The 25,505-nt window shown below is 42.1% G+C and overlaps 1 protein-coding gene across 1 annotated transcript in view; it reads right to left on the reverse strand.

Moving 5' to 3' along the window:
- Positions 1-1,665: 1,665 nt before the first annotated feature.
- ADAMTS2 (ADAM metallopeptidase with thrombospondin type 1 motif 2) overlaps positions 1,666-25,505 on the reverse strand; it is a gene marked incomplete at both ends in the record, with an annotated part of 172,509 nt that continues 148,669 nt past the window's right edge. Inside the window, 12 exon segments of the mRNA XM_080627080.1 lie at positions 1,666-2,129; positions 6,444-6,533; positions 7,333-7,462; positions 7,826-8,033; positions 10,349-10,481; positions 11,907-12,066; positions 13,231-13,394; positions 14,825-14,905; positions 15,538-15,661; positions 16,474-16,607; positions 19,816-19,991; positions 21,371-21,516. Coding sequence (XP_080483206.1) covers positions 1,666-2,129; positions 6,444-6,533; positions 7,333-7,462; positions 7,826-8,033; positions 10,349-10,481; positions 11,907-12,066; positions 13,231-13,394; positions 14,825-14,905; positions 15,538-15,661; positions 16,474-16,607; positions 19,816-19,991; positions 21,371-21,516 — 2,010 coding nt within the window.

The raw sequence follows: 25,505 nt of genomic DNA on the forward strand, positions 1-25,505 counted from the left end.
AGCAGGACTGGCTTGCTTTGAAGAAAAGACTGGGCAGCTCATTCAGCCATGGTGGCCGAGGGCAGAAGGCAATGATACAGGAAGCCACATGTGGTTCACCTTGAGATACTTCTGAAGCTCTTTGCCAGCAGCCAGGCCACAGAAGAGCTGGAAACTCAGCACATTTCCAATAACTATGTGACTGTATATAGAGGCTTGTAACTGGCACTGCAGCAAAGTGAGACCAGCTCAGGCTGGAGGATGAGGTCTTACTGGAAAATCTGAACTAGGAGCCATCAGACGTACTAGTGGTAAAGGAGGATTTCAGGGAAGCCTTGGGCTCTGCAGGAGGTTTACCAGCAAAGAGGAAACAAATGGAAGAGTCCAAGCCAGGAGACAGGAGAAAAACTGCGCAGATGTCACCCACAGCAGGAACGAGTCCATGCTCCCATCTCTGCAGTGTTAGAGCCAAGCTGAATTAATCTTCTGATCACCAATCAGGAATTCAAAATGACCTATGAAAACCATGATGACCCTGAGGGGGAAGGAAGTACTCAAAGGGTTGTCAGGTTACACATCTTAACGTTTCTAGCAGACCTGGTACTGTGAGTACATGTGTGTGTCTGTGTATATGTAAGGGTACAGCAAACAATTGTTCACTTCTGCACCACTAAAGCTGTCATAAGGAAGATAATGCAAAAATGTTTCCTCCAAAATAATCTCATCCTATGGAAGAAAAAGGATGTTTTCTTAACAAAGCACCAAAGAAAAGGCAACAACAATCCAGTCATCTTTAAGTTAAACAGTATGTGGGTAGAAAAAAATCATACCAATAAAAAAAGCACCAACCAACAAAGATCACTGAGGCTGTTGCATTACAGGAACTTAAAGACTCAAATATATGGATAATTGTAAACAGAAAGACTCGAATGTTGTCAGTCCAAGTTGGCCGGATCTACCCTAATGTCTTGCATGTATTCGAAAGTTTAGGAGAATTCTGTGAAGTCATTTATGGAAATACGTAAAGCACTGTTTGCCAGTTCTTAATCTACACATAAATTTATGGCTACAGCATGTTCTATGTATTTTCTTACGCAGGCCCAGTTCAGAAAGCTACGTAAGACATTCCTGGCTGTGACCACCGAGGCAGCTCTACCAAAGTCACCTAAGCTTAGCCTGGCATGTTCTTATGTACCCCCCTGAACTGGGGTCTGAACCAGTGCCCGGTTTATGTAATGCACAGAAGCATCACAGGGTGCTGGCCACCTGCTTGTCATTGTGAAGAGGGTTTATCATGTCTTGGGACTGTTTTCCTCCATCCTAAATGTAACTCCCATTACTATTCCCAAGCAGTGTTACACAGGCATAGAAGACTTAAAAAGAGCCCATGAACTAGAAACCTGCTCACCTGGCCTAGGTATTACAGTTTGTTTGGATTCAGTGAAATGCTGTACTGATATTGCACTAATACTCTACCGTACCCTGTAAACCTAGATGTCAAAGTGTTCAGATTAGCAGTTATGAAACAATCTGTTATTTCCATTTAAAGTAGGCTTCAGAATTTGGCATCTTTGCCATAGCACCACTTTGATTTTTCCTCATTTTTAGTCTTTATGACACGGGCAATACCATGACGTTGGTAACATCTCTATAAGAGAAAAATGTTGTTTGTGCCCCATTCCCATTTTAGTTTATTTTCCCAAGAGTCTCTTTTTTCCTCTTCTCAGCAATCAGTTCCTGAATTCTTTTATTCCTTGTCTTTTCATAAGGTATCCTCCTCCGTGTAATGATGTTGTGCTGCGATACTTCGTTATCCAGCCCATCGATTTTATAGGGAACATCCACTGCATTGATTTCTGGGTGCTCCTCAGTTGCATTGGAAGGAGGTGCATGTGTTTTGGGAACAAGAGGAGGGCTGGTGGAAAACTGTGTAGTGGACAGGCCCATGGGAGGGCTGAGGGTGGTCAGGAGCTCCTCCTCAATGATGTTATTCTTATTTATGTTAGAATCAGTTACATCGTCCACCTCTGTTACGTTGCTGTACGTGTTACAGGACTTGCAACACAGCTTATTGTAACTAGGAAGCGAACAGTAACGAGAGAGAACTTCCATGCGACAAAACATTGACTTGTCTCCTTGACAATGTTCTTCTGAAAGAGAAAAAGGGAACAGATAAATAAAGAGCATCTTCACATTAACCAGAAAAAAAAGAAACACAGCTGAAGCTTTGGCAGTGGGCAAAGGGTTTGATATTTAAAGTGGGATGGGAAACTGGCAAATGAGCCTCCTGTAAGCAGAAGCAGGCTTAATATTAAACCTAAAACTCAGTTCACTACAAGGGAAGCAAAGCTGATCTGAACTGTTAGTACCAGCCTCACCCACACTATAGACTGTAACACTCTAATTTTTGGGTTCAGGTTCTGGAAGTGCTACCCTGAAGACCATGCAGCCACGATGAATTCCATTGCTGCTTTGGCTTAGAGTTCAAAGCACACCCCTATTACTGTGTTGTTGGGAAAACTACATTAAACCCCCAGAAAGTCATCATGGTTTATATGGAGAAATCTTTCTTTCACTGCTTCACTCTCTTTAATGCTCTTCTGCATTCTAGCAGTGAGTAACCACAGTCAGAGGTAATTTATATCTATCTGGACTGTCTCAAGAAAGTCAAGTCCTATTTTCGATGTGTACCCATGTAACTGTCAGAATGAATCCATCTCCCATTGGAGTGATATTTCTGCTATTGGAGTGATATTTTTGCCAGGTATCTCTATTCTGAAATCAGCAGCGTTGCCTGAGCGTGTCCCTTGCTCGAGAGAAAACGGGAGCTGATACTTTCAGAACAAACTCCAGCGCAAAGGGGCCAACCCAGTCCATTAATGCCCGGGAGACTCAGTAACGAGTCGTGATTTTTGTGTCACTGACTAAAACTGTAATAAAAGAGAAAGAAGGATAATTGGTCAGCAGCTGTTTGGACAATCTGCAATGTAATAGAGGTGTTATGGCAGATCTTGAGCTTGCTGAAACAGAGGTGGCAGAACGTAGGCTAAGGCATTAAAGGTGAACTGGCCAAGTTGTACTACTGTCTGAGGAACATAAACAGAAGCCTACTCAGAGATCACTCAAGCCCTTGTGATTTCTGCTCAGAGGAGGCAGAGGACCATGTGAATTGGTGGTGGATGGACAGTGAAGGGTTAGCAGGCTCCTTGGAGAGAAAGCTATGTGTCCTACACAAATGCTCTACAGCTCCTGTGTCTCCAGGCCGAAGTGAAGGAGTGAGGAACTATTGGGAACCGCAGGGAAGGAAAAGTCCCAACACACAACCCATGCTGAGAGAAAAGAGGAGTCAGAGGGCTTGTAGGAGAGGAGAGTGCTGAGGAGAAAGGCAGACTGACCAACACTTGGCATAATGAGTAACAAAACATCTCTGTGACCAGAATGCTGAGACAGAGATGAAATCACTTCTGCCTCTCTCCCTGCTCTTACTACATTTCCACCTACTCTTACAGTAAAGGATGAGTAACTCAAATTACTCGCCTTTATTTAGAGCATACCCAATGGCAGACAGTGTGCTCAAGTCAGCGTGGTACTGGAGCTCGTATTTCACCAGCCTGCTATGAATACTAACTTACCCTGTCAACAACCTTAGAGCAAAGCAGAAAACCAGAGAAGACCCAGAGATATCAAGTGAGCTCAGAAAGTGTAGGTGTCGCCTCCTCACTCACCCTCAGTTAACAATATAGGGCATTATAAGTGTTTAATTGGCAAACATAATCAGTCTAAAATAAACTAGTAACTCTTGCTGCTGCTTTAAAATGCTAGTGCTGGCTGAGGAAGGTGAAAACACCCTCCCTGCATTGTATTTATGCCCCGATTGTTGCATTTGTTGCAGAAAAGCAAAATCCTGGCTTCTGTTTTCAAATGCATCAATTCTTTTTCGTATCTGTCAAATGCTAAAATGAGATGGTGCTGGAAATAAAGAACAACTTCTTCCTTAGAAACCTAAGAATAGTACCTTGGCTTTGGAGACATTTTCAAACCACTCTTTAAGAGATGGAACTGTTCCTACCTGCATGCACAACTCTATACAAAGGACCGCATGTGCCTATACAGCTATATATATATTTACAAATGATATAGCGTTCTTTGTACATTTTGCCTTGTGTTGCATGACCTCTCCAAGAAGCAAGCTTCTCCAAATAGCTTGCAAAAGAAAGCCAACCATGTTCAAATGTAGTTTTCGACAAGGCAGACTTGTTCTTAGCTTTGTAAGAATCACTAAATGCACCTTTAGAAAAAAGCCTTTTTTTTTCCCCTGCCAAAAAATATGCAATGACAAGCTTAAAATTACATGAAAATAAAACTGCATTATGTAATCTGTTTAGTGACATCTGATAAGTTATATAAATAAACTCTGCAGCTTATGAATGCTAGAATGAAGTTTTTATCCTCTATCCAAACCAAAATCTCCAGATTTGCTGAACTTTTATTTATTTTTGACTTGCAGTATGCATGACAGACTGGAAGTATATCTCCAAAACATCAGTAAGAAAAAAATAAATCAGTTTCACAGTCACTTTGGTACACATTAGTCTCATAAAAAAATATTGAAAAGCAAACTGAATTGGCACATCTTTAATATTATGTTAAATACATACAAAACACTAATAAAATATCCCTGATAAACCAAAGTGCATATAGACATAGTGCACAATGCCCAGATACCTTATTGCACCATTCTCTATAGCCACCCATCTCTTGAAACATCACTAAACATTGTCTATTTAAAGGTAACAGTCATGAATATATTTATACAGTTAAACACCAATTATTTTACATAACAGTATTCAGTGCCAGATACGTGTCTTTGCTTTTTCACCTTGTCATGTAAATTGTTAACATGTTTCAGGAAATTATCATATTAACAGCAAAAATTTCAGTATGTGATCACATGATAATGACAAGTTTGAAGTGCTACACTGTTGACGACCCAAAGATTCCAAAATGCCACTTTTCCAAAAGATATGATCAAAGCAATAAGGTAGCAATCTGCTTCAAGGCTGCGGATTTAAAGTGGATACGCATCTACTATTGGTACTGACTGTCACAAACAGGTTTATGACTTGTGAATTCCAAATCTTCAACACAAACACGGAAGGTGAAGCAAGAATGCCAGTTAAATTTCAGTAAGCCAGGTCACAATCCTGTCCTGATGAAGATATGGATATGCACTGTGCAAATTAACCTCGGATTAAATTTACTGCCTTCTAATAGTTATCATTCAAGTAAAAACACTCCATATGAAGATTAACTCAAGGTACCAGTGTACTGTTTATATTTAAAGCTGGATCTGGTAAATTAATGCCATTTACATTTCAACATTAAGGCATTTTTCTAAAATTCTTCTTCTAAGCAAAAAAAAAAAGCAATAAAAATTGAGGTAATTCTGTAGTAGTTCACACTGTTATGTTTGCCAGTTGACACATCTATAGAGCATACACACACACACACATACAACCATACCAGTCAAGTCAGACATGCACATGGTGAAAAAAGACCAAGGATGTAATGAGTATAAACAGCTCCGTGCTGAGCAGCTGGAGACATCGTAGGCAATGAAAACACCATATTGCCTCTGCCAGGTTAAGAAAAACACCACCACACAACCTTCCACATGGACCATGCCTGTTCTGCTCCCGTTCTGTTTCTAAAGTGAAAGTACGCAAAACTGGCAAAAATTGTGCAAGGGAAAAAGCAATGCAGCTTTCTTCAAGGAAAAATATCCCATGTCACCACCAGGAGTTTGGTGAGAGCGGATGGTGTCATAGCAGCACAGAAAGTACCGACAGAAACTGAGCTTCTGCCTCACACTGAGCCCTCCACGGGTTACAAACATAAATGTGAGGGTCAGGAAGAAAAATTGAGCAGCAAGGGTGAGTAAAGAGATGACACCGCAAAGGAAAATGGAATGAAAAGTCTTTCACTCATCAGACTACCCTGTCAGAGAACTGAAACTAGAGAGTTATGAGATTCAGGGTTTCTAGATAAAGGAGAACTTTAGCACTACAAGGTGTCATTATTGTGATGTGATCACATTCACAATAAGTTCTCAGTTTTGCTATCAAACTGAACATCGTGAACCAGTAAGAGCCTTTTTTCACCATCATCAAGCAACAAGCAAACCGATCCCAGCTCCCTTTCAGAGGACCGCAACATACTGTGGAGATCCAACTTCACACATCCAACACTTCAAGACCTCCATCACCAGTGCTACGCAAGCTCCAGAGAAGAAAGACACCGAGCACCAAGTGCCTGGTGTGAAAAAAAGATTCAGCCCAAGATTTAAACTTGGCAAAGTCAAGGGAACTTTCCGCATAGAGAGAAGAAGAGAGCAAAAGGCAAAGTCCACATTCGATGTGGCATGCATTTAAGGGCAAAGGCAGAGTTATAAATGGGTCTTTTACTTGAAGATATTTTCTGGATGGGGTAGTCTGGATCAGGTCTTGACAGCCATTGTATCATGTAGGTTTTCTTTGAAGGATCAGAAACGTTTCCTTGAATAGAGGGAAAAAAAGATGTAATGCAACATATATTAGCATTAAGTAGTTGACCTGTTAGAAGCAGATAAGGTATGACCATCAGTAGGCTCCAGCAGTGAAGGAGCCTGGGCTGTGTAGTTTTGGGCAGACAGTGTTATTTTGCCAGTTTGCTACTGCAAAAGCCAACACTGAAGGCAGTCTGAAGGCCAGTTCTCCAGCAGAACTTCTCATGGCAGCATTAAATATCTCCTGAGATACACCCGGTCTGGTTTAATTACACTGTTTCCTTAAAATCTTTGTATTGGAGACCATAATTGACAGCTTGGTTCTAATTAATTAGGAATCAAAAGCTACCCTGAGAAATATGTCAAGAATAAAAGAAAAATAGTAATTACTTAACGATAGGAATATATTAAATGATCTCACAGGATCATTTGCAAACAGCTGAAAAGCTAATAAGGGTAAAGGCATTAGTGTCCTGGATTAAGTAAGAATAAATTTATTATAGCTTAAAAAAATGGAGTTAGATAACCCCTAAAGACAACTTGTGTTTGACAGAATGGAAAAGAAGCCTGGAACTGTTGCTGGAAATGGGGAAAGCAAAGAGGCATCTTTGTACACGATGCCCTCGATTAGCCACAACCCAGCAGCCTCTTGCCAAGCCCAGCACGTTCCACATTTGGGAAGTCTGCTCAAAACCAGAGCAATGGAGAATTGGCACCCCAGGCAGATGCAGCTCACAAGTGTAAATTCAATGAAGGCATTTCAAATAACGTAACTTTTTCCAGCTATGCCAGAGAAGACAAGCACTTACTTGAACATGGAGGTAGTCTGCAAATCCTTACAGTCTCTGGTTTATTTTCTTTGCAAAGGCCAATGGCATTGTCTCTGGTCCGGCACAGGACCGGGCGATCCTGCGTGCCATTGCCACAGCTGACAGAGCACTGGAAGGACAAGCACCAGTTAGACCCCAGCCACCCTTGGGAAACAATGGATTAGAAATTAGTGCCAACAGGTTAATGATTGCGAGCAGAATAAAGAGCAGGTAGAAGTCAGCTTTCCTGATGCTGACATCTTGTGTGGATGGCTCACAGAGTCTGGATTATCCAGCATCACCAGCTGTTTCACTGCTACCATCTCTCCATCTAACTCTCTTTCTGTGGCATTAGTAGCAGTGGAAGCAATACACCCTTCTGTGTAGTTTATTGTGTCAATGCATTTGAATAGAAAGCCCAGAACAAATGCCAAGAATTTATCCCCTGCATTATAAGAAATCGGTTGCTTGAGACCTCCAGAAAGGGACTGACCTGTGACCAGGGTCCAGTTCTCCACTGCGCTGGGCAAAGCTCCCGGTTGCAAGGCCTCCTGCCCTCTGGACGGTTGTTGTTGCAGTACTTGGTATGAACGGATCGATTTGTATTATCATGTAGGGGTTGGATACATCGGACAGATCGTACTTGATACCCTGTTTTCCCACAGCTTTTGCTGCAAGGCTCCCATTCTCCTGTAACCCATCTGGGTTGGTGAAAAGAAAATAAGTTGAGTAAAATCATCTCTCTTCTAAATCAGGTGAGTTCAAACTGTCTGTTGAACAGTAACTCTTAAACACAGGTTTAACAGGATGTTAATACTAGTTCTGATACGGAAAAAGAAGAAGATATATGAAAAACCATAAGCAGTCATGGTGAGGGTCATTTTATCATGTCCCTGAAAAATCAGTAGTAAGACCCAGATCTTTAACATGACTCCTTCCGGTTATCTCCGAGATAAACATTATTCTTACTTTGCTTCATTTGCTTTGATTTTAAGCTCGCCCTTCCAAGACTGCACATGAAAGTACAGTAGTTTTTATGTCAAAAGCAGCCACCTAAGGGTGCTGCTGAGCTTTCCAGATCTTGGCACAAGAGCTGTGCCTTGTCTCAAGCAAGCATCAGTCATCCCTACAGCTGGTTCCCACAGGAGTGAATCCAAACCAGCTGGGTTAGAAATGCAGCTCCAGCCTGGCCAATATCTGGATACTCCATGAAGCACATTCCTGGCCATGCCAGACACCATCTGCTGAAGCACTGACAAACCCAGCTGCACCATCAGTGCTCTGCGTGCTGAGCTCAGGGTGACCAAGGGTCATCAGCATCATAAATGTTTGGTTTAGGGGAAGGCAGCACTCCACTGAAAATTAGAAGGTCTGAGTTCATAATGTGGAAATCAGTTTGGCCACTGAAAAATGCAACCTATGGTTTGTGAGGTGGCATAGTTGAAAACTGATCATTCAAACTGGCTCAATTAGTACAGCTACAACAGCAAGCAATTTAGAGAGGAGCAACAAGGACAGACAGGGTCAGAAGAAACCTATGTACACTACTGAAAGGTTGGTTATAATCAAGTAACGGAGATACACAGCAGTCTATAAACATTTACAGAATGCAGAGATATCCAAGAAGGAAATATTGTCCAATAAAAAGAGTATTCATGGGATAAACTTAACAGAAAAATATAAAGTCGGAAGAAATATCCCAAGTTTGAAGCAATTGTCCTAAAGTACTCATAAAACCCTGGGTTTAGAAATAGTCAAGAAAGAGCATGGACACCAGGCAATGCCCTAAATGCTCGAGTTAAACAAGAAGCGGCAATTTCACCAGACTTTCTGTTTGTAGCCTATTGAAAGTACACAGCTGTGGAGGAAGGCAAGCACAGCAGAGCACAATGCCATGAATCCTAAGGTGATTTCAGAGACAAAGATGGCTTTTTCCCAGAAGTGAAGAAGCAGCATATTAGTGTAGTGGGTGTCACAGAGCATCATAAAATCTCTTAAATAATGGCCTCTCCTATGTGCACATGTGAAGTGCTCCAAAACCGTTCTATGGAAACAGAAGTGACTAAAACATTCAAGAATCCAAGTACAATTTAGGATCCTATTGAGTCTTTGTGGTACCTGGGTCCAATTATATTGCAGCTGAAAGAAGAATACAGTCCTTTCCAGAGAGCCTGAGATACAGTTAGGTCATTACTTCAGTTTTCCAATAAATAAACGTTAAACCATGACCCATGCTGAGTTTATGGGGCACAGTTTCTGGACTTTTCTCTCTTTTTTCTATCTTTTTTTGAAAGGAAGTTAGGAAATATTGTGTGGTATGTTCTACTTATTTGCTGTGCTTCCTGGAATCCAGAGTTGGTCCCCAGAGGTAAATGCTGGGATCAACATACTCCTTTCTTGTTGCAGTAGCAACACAAGGAATATGTGAGTCCTACATGTGGCAGAAGTAACCTGCTGCCAGTCAAACTGTGAAATAAAGTATTTGTAACACTTGACTATGTCTAGCAAAGGTGAAGGTGCACCAGGCTTTCCATGCTGTACAACAGCAGCTGGAGAAATCTATCAGGTCAAATATTTTCTCCTGTGTTCAAATGTCAAAAAATATGCTGTGAACCTTAGGAAGATTTGGATCTGAGAGCCTGTAGGACAATTGTTTTCTCATGTAGCACTCCGTAAATTTGTTCTTACATGGTTAATTCACACTGTGTAAAATCAACTGGTATAAATTGAGTTTATGTCTATTTTTTATTACCTCAAGATGGCCTGAACACAAAAGTCTGGATCAAGACAGCACTTATTTTCTAATCCAACTTATTTCAGCAGTAATAGGAACCAGCAGTCCCAGAAATAGTATTTCTACAAGCAGAACACAGCATCACATGCTCGCAGTTCTATGTCTCTGCAATGATGCACAGAGGGGAAGCTGAAGTCACCTTCTTTCAGGTGACAAGTGCCGTGTGGGTACAGAGCCTGCTGCAGCTGCCACCAAGCAGCGCTGGTGGGCAGTGATGCTTACATGGGCTGGGAGCACTCCTGGAGGTTGCACACCCTGCGAATGGGCTTCGGCTTCTGGATCAGCTCGCAGTAACTCCGATGAACCATCTTGTGGTCTGTCTTTCTCCGGCAGCCATACTTTGTGAACTGGTAGCCTGAGGAAAGACACTCCTCTTATTTTCAGTACTGGCAGACCTTACACAGGACTCAGGTTTCAAACAAACTGCACATCACACAGTATCAGTATCACAGTATGCTAGAGATTGGAAGAGACCTCAAAAGATCATCTAGTCCAATCCCCCTGCCAGAGCAGGAACACCTAGATAAGGTTACACAGGAATGTGTCCAGGCGGGTTTTGAATGTCTCCAGAGGAGGCTCCACAACCCCCCTGGGCAGCCTGTTCCAGTGTTCTGTCACCCTCACTGAGAAGTTTCTTCTCAAGTTTAAGTGGAACCTCTTGTGTTCCACTTTGTACCCATTACCCCTTGTCCTATCATTGTTTGCCACTGAGAAGAGCCTGGCTCCATCCTCATGACACTCCCCCTTTATATATTTATATACACTAATAAGGTCCCCCCTCAGTCTCCTCTTCTCCAAACTATAGAGACCCAGCTCCCTCAGCCTTTCCTCATAAGGGAGATGCTCCACTCCTTTAATCATCTTGGTTGCCCTGCACTGGACTCTCTCCAGCAGGTCCCTGTCCTTCTTGAACTGAGGGGCCCAGAACTGGACACAATATTCCAGAGGCGGTCTCACCAGGGCAGAGTAGAGGGGAAGGAGGACCTCTCTCGACCTACTGACCATGCCCCTTCTAATACACCCCAGGATGCCATTGGCCTTCTTGGCCACAAGGGCACAGTGTTGGCTCATGGTCATCCTGCTGTCCACTAGGACCCCCAGGTCCCTCTCCCCTACACTACTCTCTAACAGGTCGTTCCCCAACCTATATTGGAACCTGGGGTTGTTCCTGCCCAGATGCAGGACTCTACACTTTCCCTTGTTATATTTCATCAAGTTTCTCCCTGCCCAACTCTCCAGCCTGTCCAGGTCTTGCTGGATGGCAGCACAGCCTTCTGGCGTGTCAGCCACTCCTCCCAGCTTAGTGTCATCAGCACCATCAAAGGTTGCAGCTGGAACTACAGGTGAACACGCTACAAAGGAACTGTACATTGCAATGAATGAACACTTATGCATGCAGATTTAGCACCCAGAATTGTTCTGCCCCGTGGCACCTTGAGCTTTGGCACCCTGGCAGCTTGGAGACCCTCATCCGAATCTTGCACATTTGTACAGTATTTCAGTTTCACAAACATAAATCAGGAATGAGCCACCCCACATCTGCTCACAAACCCATTTCAGTCAGATTTTTAACTCCACTCATTATTTATTTCTCTATTTCTTAGCTTAACTAAAACCCATAGTCCAGGTCTCCCCTAATGTCTTGTGGCAATGAATTCCACAAGTAGTGTTCATTCTTTCTCTTAATCAGAATTAAAATGGATCAGAAGAAAAATGTCTTAAGTGTCATCAATTCTTTTTCTCTTAATCAGTTTTGAGCACTCTGAGGTTTTGTTTTTACCTCCTCCACAAGGTTTTGAACACTGGGACCATTTCTTCAAAGCCCATTCATATGACACTGAATCCTCTTCCAAAACATTATTATTATCTACATTCAAGGAATCTTCATGGATCATGTACTTGTAAGTCAAAGATATCTTGGCACTACCATGAGGAATCACCTAGTAAGCAAAACAAACGTAGGGAAAAATGATATGAAAGACTCATATGAGGAGCTATGTGAGATGACGTGAAATAGCAATCATCATGGCTCAGATAGAAAAACATCCCCAGAGGGATTTAAACCTTTTAGCTGCACTCAACACATTTTTTTTTCTCCTCATGATAAAGTATCTCTATCCTTATGACACAGAGTTTCTAAAGTGCATATTAAGAAATACTGTTGTTGATTTAGACTGATTTCTCTTGCCAGCATTGGACTGACTTCATGATACTAAATTTTTTCCATATCCCTTCATAAAGGAAGGAAATGTTGTACTAAAATGATAACGGGCAGTTCCACTGAAAGACAAGGCAAATTCAAGTGCACAGATAACTGAAAGTAATGAAGAAAATTGCTTATATTTCTGATAAAACATGCATGTTCTTACGATAATCCTGGGAATTCTGTGAAGCATGTTACTTAATCCTGACAGAAATACAAACTACTTGGAGTTTTTGCTATCACACTGCGCTAAGACAAATGCAAGAAAACAGGAGTCAATATGAATGAAGTGCAAAACATTTAAAAACATAATATTTATTCCTCCTTTGACATTCGGCTGCTGTAGACCAACACCTTACAGCTGCTTCTTGAACCAAACTACCCCTATTCATTGTAGCCTATCTTTAGCCGGTTTGCAATGAAAAAAGGATATAGTTGGGTGGGTTTGGGAACAGCAGAACTGGCTGTGTCCTGACAAAGTGAGCCTGGGAGCACAAGAATCCTGCGTCTGCCTTTGCAGGTTACCTTTTCAGAACACAGACAAGAGGAGGAGCTTGTGGAACCACCTGATATGAACCATTTTGACCTTTTTTTATTTACTGCTCACAAGTCAGATATGGTAAGTAACAGAGAGAGCCTTCACACACTGCCCATTTGCTCAGCCATCCACAGGAAATAATCATGAGAGCTGGCTGCTCAACACATAACCTCTAGTCAGAAAAACTCTTGTATAGAGCAATGAATTAGGAGAAAGGAATTAAAATACGTCTTATTATTGTCTTAGAATTGAAGCAGATGTGTTCTTGTAGCTCACAAGAGGAATCTAAAATACATTATAGCACATTATGGCTCTGTAACCCTGACACTCTGTTCCACGGAAGATGGTTTCCATTTGACTTACCAGAATGACTATTCCATTACGCAGCGGCCCCATGGTCTGCACGGTTTCTCTATCATCATCATTCCGATATTCCCACTCCACACCCATGTCAATAAATACTTTAGAGTCTGGCACGTAGTTGTCTTCGCTGAGAATGAACTTCCCTGTTTCACGATTTTTAATGGCTAGGAACAACATGAGAAAAGTGAACACAAGAGATTCGCTTCTCATCTCAAGTTCTGTTGTGCTCTTGTCCCAGGGGAAGAAGCAGACAAAGCCAGTGTGTCCTTTCCCTCTGTTCCCTCACCAGTTCGGAAAGGCTTTTTCAGGTGTTTCACTCAACTGCCAATGCTTTCCTGCTCAGCTCCAGGAACATCAATCGTCCCTTTTTATCTTTCTCATAGCCTGCCTTGCCAGCGAAATGAGGCCAGCACAATTGCACCGCGTGCATCCCTCTGCCTGCTCCCAACTAACAACTTCTAAATCCACCAGCTAAATCTGAGCCAATTTGAGAGCTGGTGGGGGTCCCATGTCTACTCAGCTCTCCCCATGTTGTAAGGCAGCTCGGGGGGCTGTTACTGCTCCATGACAGAAAGGCTACTGGGGTAACCCCCAGCAGGTCCCCACAGCAAGAGAGAGACACTAGAAATTGCACTAATTCTCTTGCTCAGAACCAACTCTGACACCAACACGGCCCTGCTTAAACTTGTGTTGCTTTGCAGGCTCTTGCCTATTGCACACAGCACCTAATTCCTCTGGTTCAGCTGCCATCAATGCCCCATCCTTCACCTGGGGAGACTTCAGCCACCTTTGTATTAAGACTCTTGGTTTTCTGAGATGGACAATTTGCTCTCCTTGTTAGAAGCAGCAGGGACTGATTGTTATTTAACACCAGATTTTAACTCGCCTCTGTCTCTAGCAGCTACCTGAGCATCCTGCAGCCTCAGAACTGGCCTAGACAGAGAACAAGTTGTTTGTGTCCCCTGTGCATCATTTGCCCCACACCTAAAGAAGAACCTTGTCTGAATCAGTGTTCAATCACTCTCCTGATCCACAGGCCAGGCTGCACTGAGCAGCAAGGGAAGCAAGTTGGAATGACTCAAGACACAATTAAGCCATTCACTGTGAATCTACTTCCAATTAATAACAGCCACTGCTTCCCATTGATTACAGGGCATGGCAAGGAACGGGTCTCAATTACTTTCTAAGTTGCCGGATTGATCGGGCAGCCTCATGTCAATACTGTTAGCAATGGGGCAGATCTGAAACAGATTTGGATGTAGCTGCGAAATGACCAAGGATGGGAAGCACATTACAAAATGCACATGAAGATAATGCATTGCACCTCATAATGTAATTCAGCTACTCCTCCAGCAGCTTTCACACATGCACATGCCAAAGCAGTGATCTTCATGCTAGGACACTGGGGAATCCAGCACAGGGAAATCAAATTGCCAAACAAGTTTCCTAATTTAACATACTTGAAGGAGGTATGTGGTGTGGGAAGACAAGGGGTAAACAAATGCATAAACACGTTGTCAGGCTCCAGAGACAAAAATAAACAGCAGGAAAAAGATATTCTGACTGAAAGTTTTCCTACTTGTTGCATACTTACCGAGATTGTGACTGGTGGCGTCTGTTTCCTGTATAAGTAAATGTCTTGCACCAACAGGAATTTCAAACATCTTAATGTGCCCTTTATTGTAGTATTCGAAAAGACAGAAACCGGTTAGTTTGCCTCAAACAGTAGGAACCTGTCCTAGGTTTTGAAGTAAATCATATTTTTCAAATGCAGGGTGTATTACAGCACGTTGAACCTAATCCAGCATCATTCTCATCCCTATTTCTGTGCCAAGTGATGGAATATAACAGGGACAAAGGGCTTTGGGTCAGCAGAAAAACATCTTAAGTGTCAACAGACTTTGCTTCAGACTAGAATGGGCTTCGAGTGCCATATGCACTCACAGAGAAACTATGCCAGCTCCTGTCTGACAGTGAGTGATGATGATATATTATCGCAGCACTCCAGTGACTCAGACAGATCAGCTGAGTGACAGCAGCAGCACAAATAAGTCCACAGTTCTCCAACAAGCAGCAATGAAGCCCTCCTCTATGCATGCACAGGCCTTGATATCAGCAGATTTAACTGACTACGGGACAAGTCTTGTTCTCAAATTCTAGAGGCATCTCAAAGGCAAGTCCAGAGAACTGATTGGAATTAGTGATGCTGTAAACAATTGTGATTGCTCTGGTACTTTCCATGAAACAGAATAGTTCAAACACTAATACCCTGAATTCCCCAGGACAAAACACACTGAATGCACTGACCTTGTTTCTTTGGTATTCTTGAAAATGTTCCTTTCACCACTTTGCAGTGGGAATTATCTCCTCCACAAACACCACACTTATCTTCCTGCTTCGTGGAGCCTATGACCCTGTCACACCCAACTTTCTGAGCACAAAAAAGAAAACCAGTCATTCTCACTTATCCACGCTACGATTCAGATGAGACTTCAGATATCAAGCCCAGACTTCTGCTTCAGCAAGGACGTACAAATTGTAGTATTTTCCTGGAAGATCAACATCTAAACAGATTTTAATGCTTCCAGTTCTTATAATAGCTGTCAATCAGGTGATTATTTTTATATTAGGCTTCACAGTGGGCCCCTTACTGAGGGAAAGCAGCACAGTTAAGGAAAAGCTCTTAAGCCTCAGCTTATCTTAAAGCAGATGCCAGGAGAATCAAGGCGTCGATATGAGGATAAGCACCTCCACCAGTGCATTGCTAAGTCTGAGCCTCTAATTCCATTGAAAGATGACCTGCAGCAGATCCCAGCTTAGAGGAATGGTCATTGATTTTTTAAAAATAGCATGATCAAGTACAGAGAGAATGCACATCAGCTGCGTCTTAACACCGCTTTCCTTGAAAGCTGCTGCATGTTCCTGTTTCATTGTACATTCCGCCCCCACTAAACCTCAGCAGGAAAAGCTTTCGTTGAATGCTAATTCTAAGAGCTCATCTTCAAACACTGCATCAAATATTACTTGTGTAGGTAGGTGCTGTTGGAATTGAGTCACATGCAATGTGATGGCAACTGTGAATATCACGCATAATATTGTGACAATAATCCTAATGAAATGTCCTTATTGCCCAAAGTGTTTTTATACTTAATTGAATAGTCATTCTTGGAGAGAAACACTCAAGCTACCATTTTAATTGTTTTCATAGTACATAAGCTCTGAAAGAAGCCACCAGAAGCTTACCAAGCAGTCTCCCCGCACGCAGATGCTGTAAGCGTCCTTGTAGGAGCAGCGGGTCCCATCGTGCACCATCCTTTTCATATACACCACATCCCCTGTTTCCTTTGATTCACAATACAGGTGGCACCTTTCCTTAGCTGAAAAATAAAATGACCCAAATTGCGTGTGTTCAGTTTAGTTGCTGACTTTGTGAACAGCACTTTCAATAGTGTCTCTCCTCTTCTTTGCATGCATCATAGAACATAACATGGTACCCCATAAATCATCGATGCTTATCCCCTTTCAAAGGCTGTTGATCATTTGGAAGCTGCTGAATCATTAAGAATCCATATTTCATAATTATGAGACTATCTCAAAAATAACAAATCATTTACATTGATGGGTGGGACCTCTATTCAATCCTCTGCGGAAAGATGCAATCTGGCACAGGTTTCTGCAGCCTGCTACATGACTACCTGCGAGAGATGCAAGTTTCTGCATCAGTTTTGCCTGCACAGCACTGAAGTCTGAAGAAAGCACAAATCATTTTATTATTAAAAGCAGCTGTTTGACACAGAGCAAATCTGCCATCCAAAATGTCTTCAGAGACAGCTGTGCTCTACTGTTTCTGCCTAAACATGAAGTTAATTCTCCCTCATTGCTGGACTTGTATTTATGATAGTTTAAATCATTAAACATGATGAGATGTCAAAGAGATTCAGAAAAAAAACACATTTTTTTACTGCTAACACATGCACAAACAGCCAGACAAGTGTACCTCTTTCTCCTTACAAAAAATAAAGCTGAAATGAATAGTCAGTGGCTCAATAAAGTTGTATTCCACCAGTGTCTTTCATTTTACTCATCTCTTTTGCTGTCCTGAGCCTCATAATAGGACTCACTATGCTTTCCTTTGCAGTGAAGAGCAGATAAAATTTTTCTGTTAGATAAAATACATAAAGGTTCTGCTGGTTGGGACACTTTCCCCAACATTTGTCCCTGGTGGCATTCAAGGCCAGGTTGGACAAAGCCTTGGGTGGCATGGTTTAGTGTGGGGTGTCCCTGCCCATGGCGGGGGGGTTGGAACTGGACGATCTTAAGGCCCTTTCCAACCCAAACTATTCTATGATTCTATGATTTAAAACAATAACAACCTTCGCATTATAGCAGTTCAATTAAAATAAATCTTCACAGGCCCATTGCCCTGGACAGTCCCATGGTCCCTGCCCTTGTTTCATAAAGTTCTTGTTATTGCTGCTGATGTCCTCGTGGCCACTGGATATTGGTACATCAGAGACCTTTGTTATGGCTCCCAAACAATGCAGAAATGTCATGTTAAAAATGTAGGGTCTAGACTATTAAAACAGGTACTTTACTCTTTTTGGTGCAGATTATTAATAGGGGCCTATTAAGACAATAATAACCCCAGATCTGATGTATTTGAATATATTCGAAACATTAAACTCTGCACAAGACACAGATGTGCACACACCCACCCCTGGGTATGTACCTGTACCCACACCCACCCCAGGCATGTCATACATTCACTGTGCATGGTTAAATTATCAGAGGCCTGACTGGGTGCCAGCAACTGCACAAGGGCTTTATTTTAGTGAAGGTTCTCTTTCCATTGTTCTATGGGAACAGTAAATGTGCAAGTGCTGTTCAATTGCTGTTAATTGCAAAGAATTATCTTCTTTCTATTCATGGTGTCGGGCACAGTAGAGGTGCAAGGACATGCATGTGACCGTGTGACTGTCTGTTCTCTGCTCTCCATGTGTTTCCATCTCATTTAGTTGAGGCTGGGAGCTAACAGCCAATGTCACTGTACACTGCACTGGCAGATGCATGGCACAGGGTATGTGAGCCCAGCAGGGACTGGTAGATAGGGTGCATAGGGGGGCTTGGAGTGGGAGACAGGCCATGCACAGCCTGGCTTAAGCACACGCTGGGGTGTTTCCAGCTCAGCAGCTTTTCTCCAGCCACTAGATAAGATGCCCCCCTCTGCCATCACATACACAATGTGCCAGACACATCCAGCTGAGTTGCGTGTGAAGTGTATGGATTTATGCCACTTTTGAGCCATGACTGCATTATCTGCACAAAGTATGTTGCTGATAAGCCTTATCTTTACAAAAGGGAGTTTAAAATACACTAGAGTTCAAGCATAAGCCACCCTCTGGCCATGGTTTCACACAAAAGCTGTTCCTTCTAATAACCCTGCATAGGTAAATGTTACTCTAAAGGTGGCTGCACCAAAGTTATACCAAAGTTATATCGGAAACCAGCAGTGCCCAGTGATCACTGCTCAGACATCAGTGAGTTTCTGACCCAGAAGCCATTGAATTTAACAGAAAAACATCTGATTCCTTTCAGTGGTCTTTGCAGCAGACTGCTCCAAAGGCTAAAGCAGAAGCAAAGGTCCCACAGTCCACACAGTATTCATCCCCTCTCCCTGTGCCAGCAAAGCCATTTCATTAAATTAAGCTGTGAGGCTGTGTCTGTGCCTCTGAAAATCCCAGATTGCACAAGATGGCATGAAAAGAATGAGGGGACCCTGAGAACTGCTTGCGAACAAAGTCAAGCGAATTAATTACAAGGAATTTGCTATTAACTTCTGGCTGAATATCCTCTCACTGGAATGCAAAGTGATTCACCCAAAGTGACCCTTCCCCTCCCAGGATAGGTGCTTGGCTGAGGACAGATCGGGTGCCCAGTACGTGCTATTTGCCAGGCCAGCCCTGCCCTGAAGTACTCATCATTCAAACAAATTGACCAGGTTTCAAACTAGCGAGCACCCATACTGATCATCGAATGAGTTGAGAACCATCTTCTCAGCGTGTTTTCGACACAACATGGTGCCTCCATGGCCCAAATCAACCAGGTGCACCTTCATTGACAGGTAAGCAGAGGCATTAATAGGAAAAAGAACTTTTTTGTTCTTAGAGGCAACCTCTGCTGAGATACCAGAACATCACCCTGACCATGCTGCTTTACACTCAGCACCTGCCTAACCCAGCACCTCCCTCCAGCAGTGCCAGAAGTGCTTGCAGGAAGATGTAAGAACAAACCTCATACTTTTCTCAGAATATTCTTAAAGCTTATTGCAAACTGCAGCTGAATCTCCCATCTATCAGTTTAAATCCATTCCACCTTGTCTTGTCACTACACTCCCTCATAGAAAGCCCCTCTTTGGAACAAGCCTTCTCTTCTCCAGGCTGAACAAGTCCAACTCTCTCAGCTTGTCTTCACAGGAGGGGTGCTTACCTCTCCTTGTATAATTTGTATAAGTTTTACCTCTCCTTATATAACTTTTATTAGTGTTTGCAGCTGATTTTACTTTCCATCGGAAAAGCGACCGCTCACCATCGATATGTTCATAGGGCAGCCAGTGGTGTTTTGTGTTCTGGTACTCGAAGTAAGGATCCCACTGCCGGCACTGCTCCTCTCTGAAATCTTCCAAGTCCTTAGGACAGTCCTGAGTGTTGCACAGCTGGAACTCATAGCTTGGCCCCACACATGTACGGCCTCCATTGGCGGGACTGTGAAGGGAGAGAAACCCATGGTTAGTTTTACCATTAATGCATGAATCAAACGTCTATAAAACCATCTGAGGAGCAATCTAATTTCTAGTAATAACAGTAGGCACTTAATGAAGCCAGCTATGTATTTCTGATATGGAAAATATTTATTTCCTTTAAAAACCTGCTGTCACAACCTTCTGCAACTACAGCCTTAAACCACTTGATAAAGGTATGAAAAACCATTTTCTTGGTGCAGCCCAGGAAAGGAAAGCACGAGCAGATGAAGCAAAACTCATTCACATTCACCCCTAAACCAGCAGCAAATCCAGACACAGCCCAGCTCAGTGCTGCATCCCTCAGGCAGATGAGCATCACTATTGGATCTGGCAACACAGCTCAGGAGTCGTAGCTGGGTTGGCACCCTCTTCCAGGAAACACAAAAACCATTTTCAATAGTCCATTAGGCTTTTCCAACATGAAAATAGAATTTTACAACTAAAACTGTGCCCATAACTATAAAGGTCACTTTCATGTTGCCAGTGTAATAAAGGCTGCAAAGAGAATGGGTCCATTTTTGGAAAGAACGATTTCAGTCAGAAAATGCTGCTTCATAAAACTTGATTTATTTTGTTTTAATCAGTGATAACATGATTTGTAACACCAGTCGAGTTCAATCACTTTATCAGCACAAACTGAGAAAGTCAATGTCAAAAATACTCTGCCTAGCAAAAGCATTTAATTCTGACAATTGCTTCAGGTCATGCTCTCAGGAGCTTCACATTTTATGATATGGCAATAAATAGCAATGATGATACATTTCGTATCACTTGTACCAATCTTTATTAAATATACTTCCAGTGTTACTGGAATTAAGTCATTCTACATTATCTAGGTGAGCCATATCAAAGTTATCAAAGCAAACCAATTCAATATCACTAAAATTAACTTTGGGGAAGGTCCTGATCTCTGGAGCTTTGCTCCAACTTGGAATGAAAACACTTTGAAAATATTTTAAGAACTTCTTGTTGAAATATCCAAAAAGTGGATTAACAAAAATCTTTTAAAAGTATATGCATTTAAAAAAACCCTCCAGCAATTCATTGTCATTATTTCCTACTCACGTATTAAAACAAGACATTATAGGGCCCTAAACTTTTACTAATGTTTTGTGACATAGCATAATAGCACTTCCAAGATACTGGTAACTCTATAAGCAGCTTAATGGATGGATAAACTGAGAAATAAAGATGATTCATGACTTGCTAAGGGCCCAAAGTAGAATTTCTAACCACATATACTACAGGTCAGATTTAACAAGCACAGCTAGTAATTTAGCAAGGATTCTCACGATTCATTCACTCCACATCAGAAGAACATATGGATCCATCCATACTTACTGTGGATTGTCACATTGACGTGTCCTGTACTTTACTCCAGTGCCACATGTGCGAGAACAAGAGCCAAACTTGCTCCATGCCCCCCAGTGTCCATCCTGCTTCAGGATGTCTGGGGTTAGCCAGATGCAGTGGCCTTTAAAGCAATGCTAAAAGATAAAATCATATGTCAAAATGATTAGATGGTGAAATTACGATGTGAGAAGCTGTAGTGCAACAGATTTAATTTTAGGCACAAGTTCTGGAAGTTTTATTCACCTCTCCAGCAGCAATAGTGAGACTCACTGTCAGACTGTGCCCATGATCCCAAACTCACTCAGATTTTATAAACTTACACACAGTAAGTGTGCACATACATATCTTGTGCACTTACACTCAAGCCTACCAAGTTTGTTCAACTGCTCTCAGCATTACATTTATTCATCACTTGTCTGCAGCGGTGATTTCAAGATAACTGATACAGATTTATTTAAGAGAAAAAACAGAATTCCAAATCTTGGGAGGCTAAAGGTAAAATTCTGCCTCCACCATCACATGCAGCTATTTCAGGCAGCGGCAGCACATGCTCCTGCTGCAGCGCCATCCTTCCCAGCAGCTCCTAACTCAGCATACGGATTCCTACCCTAAATGTGACCAGGCAAGTGGCATGAAATTAAAGACAGCTCACATTTTAGGTATTAGTGCTATTAAATAAAGAACTCTCACGGTCTCTGTGGAGATCTTATATTAAAATTGACCAAAATACCAGGAAGTATTCATTAAGGAGTAGCCTTGTAAAGTCTCACTTCTGGGCAGTTAATCATGCCCTAATAGGCTTTCCCTTTGCCTGATTTTTAATACAGTCATTCTACAGAGGTTGAAACACATAATTTTACATTCCCCAAACCTGTGAGGTATTTGCACTTTTCTTCAAGAGCCATCATAGCTTCAGTACTGATACTCTCTACTGTCTCCTTTCATAAAAGAAACCTGAAAAATGCCTTCCCACCAATTCCTGCAGTCCCTAATCAAGGAATTTTTACTTAACTGAAGTCAGGGTGGATTCTTCTCAAGGATCACATACTCTAGGGCCTTTCTAGCACTATTTCTGCTTTCATAAAACCTAACTGGTGAAGTGAGGATGTTGGAAAATACTTCCAGCCCAACAAATGACTTTGCATTAGACTGTCGCAGTTTGTCTGCGCTAACGGTTACTGCTGGGATGAGAGCTCTGGCTCAGGCACACAGATGGCTATAACAACAAGTGCAATCAGTCACTTACTTTCCTTAACATTCAAGTCAACAACAACATTTTACACAGCTTAACAAGCCCTGGAATGCAGGAATTTGGCAGGCAGCACAAGCCAAGCATATGGCTAAATGCATGCTGCCAGCGAAAACAAAATCAGAAGATATAGAACAGGAGAGCGTTCTTAAGCATAGAGAGATTACTGATCTGGAAGACAAATTTAAAAGTGATGGATAATCATTAATAAAGCTGAATTAAAGAGAGAATCATTAGTAAAATAGTGACAAGACACAGCTTACTGATTTGCTACCCTGCTCTGTGACCAGCTCTTTATTCATGTCATTTATTTTGGTGCTGATTTGATTGGACAAGCAGTAGAAAAAAGAGGAGAAATTAGGTTTCAGCTATTCATTCTTTCTCATTACTTCAAATATTTGAAGTCAAAACCTATGAAATAGATGAGTTACCACAAAGCCAATTACACCAATCCTGCTCCAGAGCTGTAATAGGCAGATTTTTCTTAGCTGTTCGACAGAACAAGAGATTATTCAGCAAAGCATGAAAGAAATGCAAAATGCTAATATGTCCTTCGCTTTCCTCTGTTTTGAAGCTCAGTGTTGTACCCTTCAGGAACTGTTTACTTATGGCTTTAGAGAGGTTTGTTTGAAGGAACAGTTTGTGTTGTCAGGCCTTGCGTAGCATTCAGAGATGCAGAGGAAGTTGGCAGTGCCTCAGCTTGTCAATACAAATTTCAGTTGGGCTTGGAAGCAGATGAGATGCGACAGCTCCTGATCTGTGCTTGCTTACACATCCTTTTGTAGGGTTCTGCATCCTTCAGGTGTTAAGTTCCACAGCAATCACCAAATCTGATTCAAGAGCCACGTAGCGTATGTTTGTGATGTGATGATCCAGGATCCAACACTTGGAGGAGGAGGAGAGACATGTGATGTTGTGTTTTCCAACCTCTTTTCCCTGTTTTAGCCAGGAACAGGGGGATGTGGGTTTGCAACAACCACTAATAAACCACCTATTTGACACCATGACTGGTCCCTGAACTGGAAGGCAAATATGGAAAAGTCTCACTGACTTTGGTGCGTAAAGGAAAGAGCAGCACTGATTTTTACTGGAGAAGCTGGTCATATGCTGATTGTCAGGAAGCTATTAGGAGACAAGCATTTGTGTAAAATGAGTCATCCCCAGCTCTGCCTTTTTGTTTGTGGATTAAAAGAAAGGAGCCTACATAAAACAAAATGATTCACAACCAAGTCTTACTCTGTGCAGACCCATGCAAGAAAAGGCATGAGAAGGTAAAACCAGAGATGGAGCAATCTCCAGTGTACTAAAGGAAGCTAGAGCCAACTCTTCCTATTGATACTACATTAACTACATAATGAGGCGGAAAAGAGCCGATTTCAACCACTACTCCCTTCATAAACAGGGGGTTTCATTTAAAGAGTGAAGTACATTAAAGCAATTTTTTCTTTAACGAGAAAAAACCCCTGGGTGAATGCAAATTGTTTTCCTAGTGGAAGAGAAGATGACTTCTTACAGTCTCGCCTATTTTTCTGGCAAAGGGGATAGTCCAAAACAAGTGCAATTTCCAGGAGAGGAAGCTTAAATCTCTTGCAGTAAAACATTCCACTGCTGTTTTCAGCAGTTCTTTGAAACAGCTGTTGTGGATGCCAAAAAAAGAGCCAGTGTGTTCCTGTGGGCTTAACACATCTGCAAGTTAATATTTCAAGAAGACTTGTAGATCTTCCATGGATAACTCTACCTATTTTATATTGGGCAGCAACTCATGACTTTCTTATCTCCTTCCTTGACACCCCAGTTATCCATAGGTAACCCCTCGTACTGCATCACGGCAGGTGTCCCTCAGCTCTCTCTTCAGTGTCCTGAGATCATATCAGGAGAAAGTTACTTATTTATTTGCATTTCCCATCACACGCAGGCTGCTCCATCTGTTTTGGAATAATTAGTTGCAAGGGATAAACTGAAAGCTCTAACACTGAAGTCTACCCTGAGCCAGTAAAAGTTTCTTCAGCGGAGAATCAAGTATCCTCACTGTTTCTGTGGTGACTAACACAGCATACACTTACCCATCTGTCTCCTGTCTCCGAGAGAAGCTGAGGTCAGCTTTCTCAGTGGGAAATTATCTGGATTGCTTTGAGAACGCATTAGTGTTTTCGAAACCTTTTTTCTCGGTCCATTTTCCTTCTCAATAATATCTATTTATTTCAATATTTAATCATTCCCTTCCTTTCCGGACAGACTGAAAAATCATTCCAAGTTTGACTCAGATCCTCTCATTAGTACAGTGCAAGGAAAGACAAGACCTGCAAGGTTTGTGCTGGATCCTTGACATGTAAGCCAAATCCAAAAGCAACATCAGGTTGGCTGGCAGGAGCAGGTACCAGGCTCTTGCCTCTCTTCCAGAGAAGAAACAAAAGGGGCTCAGGTGGTGCAAACCTTTGTGCTAGTCACTGCAGCAAGCAGATGGACCCGAGCATGCGATCTCCTTGCATGAATGACTTTGGGTTTTATTTCTGTCCTGTGGAGAGCAGTTACCTGCTTCAGCTGATACAAACGTCTCCCCAGAAGAGTAATAGCTTAAAAAAATGGAACAAAAGCTGATGATACATTTCAGAAGGTTGCTTGGCTTCAGAAGCCTGAAGCTCACGGTGGAGCTGACAGAACTGTACACAGTAAATAAATTATCAGCTGAAAGCATATGTTTTCTTTTAATCCACAGAATGCTATGCAGAGTTAATCTCTGCACAGCTATGCCTCATCTGCATGGTTTACTACAGCCATTTATGGAGTGTCTTTGACTTCACATTAAGACTCTGACCCTCCATGTGCTTAACTTTACACACTGGAGTAATTTCATGGAATTTAATGTGAATATTC

The sequence above is a fragment of the Psittacula echo genome (genome assembly GCF_963264785.1).
Source record: "Psittacula echo genome assembly, chromosome: 11".
Taxonomy (NCBI): Eukaryota; Metazoa; Chordata; class Aves; order Psittaciformes; family Psittacidae; genus Psittacula; species Psittacula echo.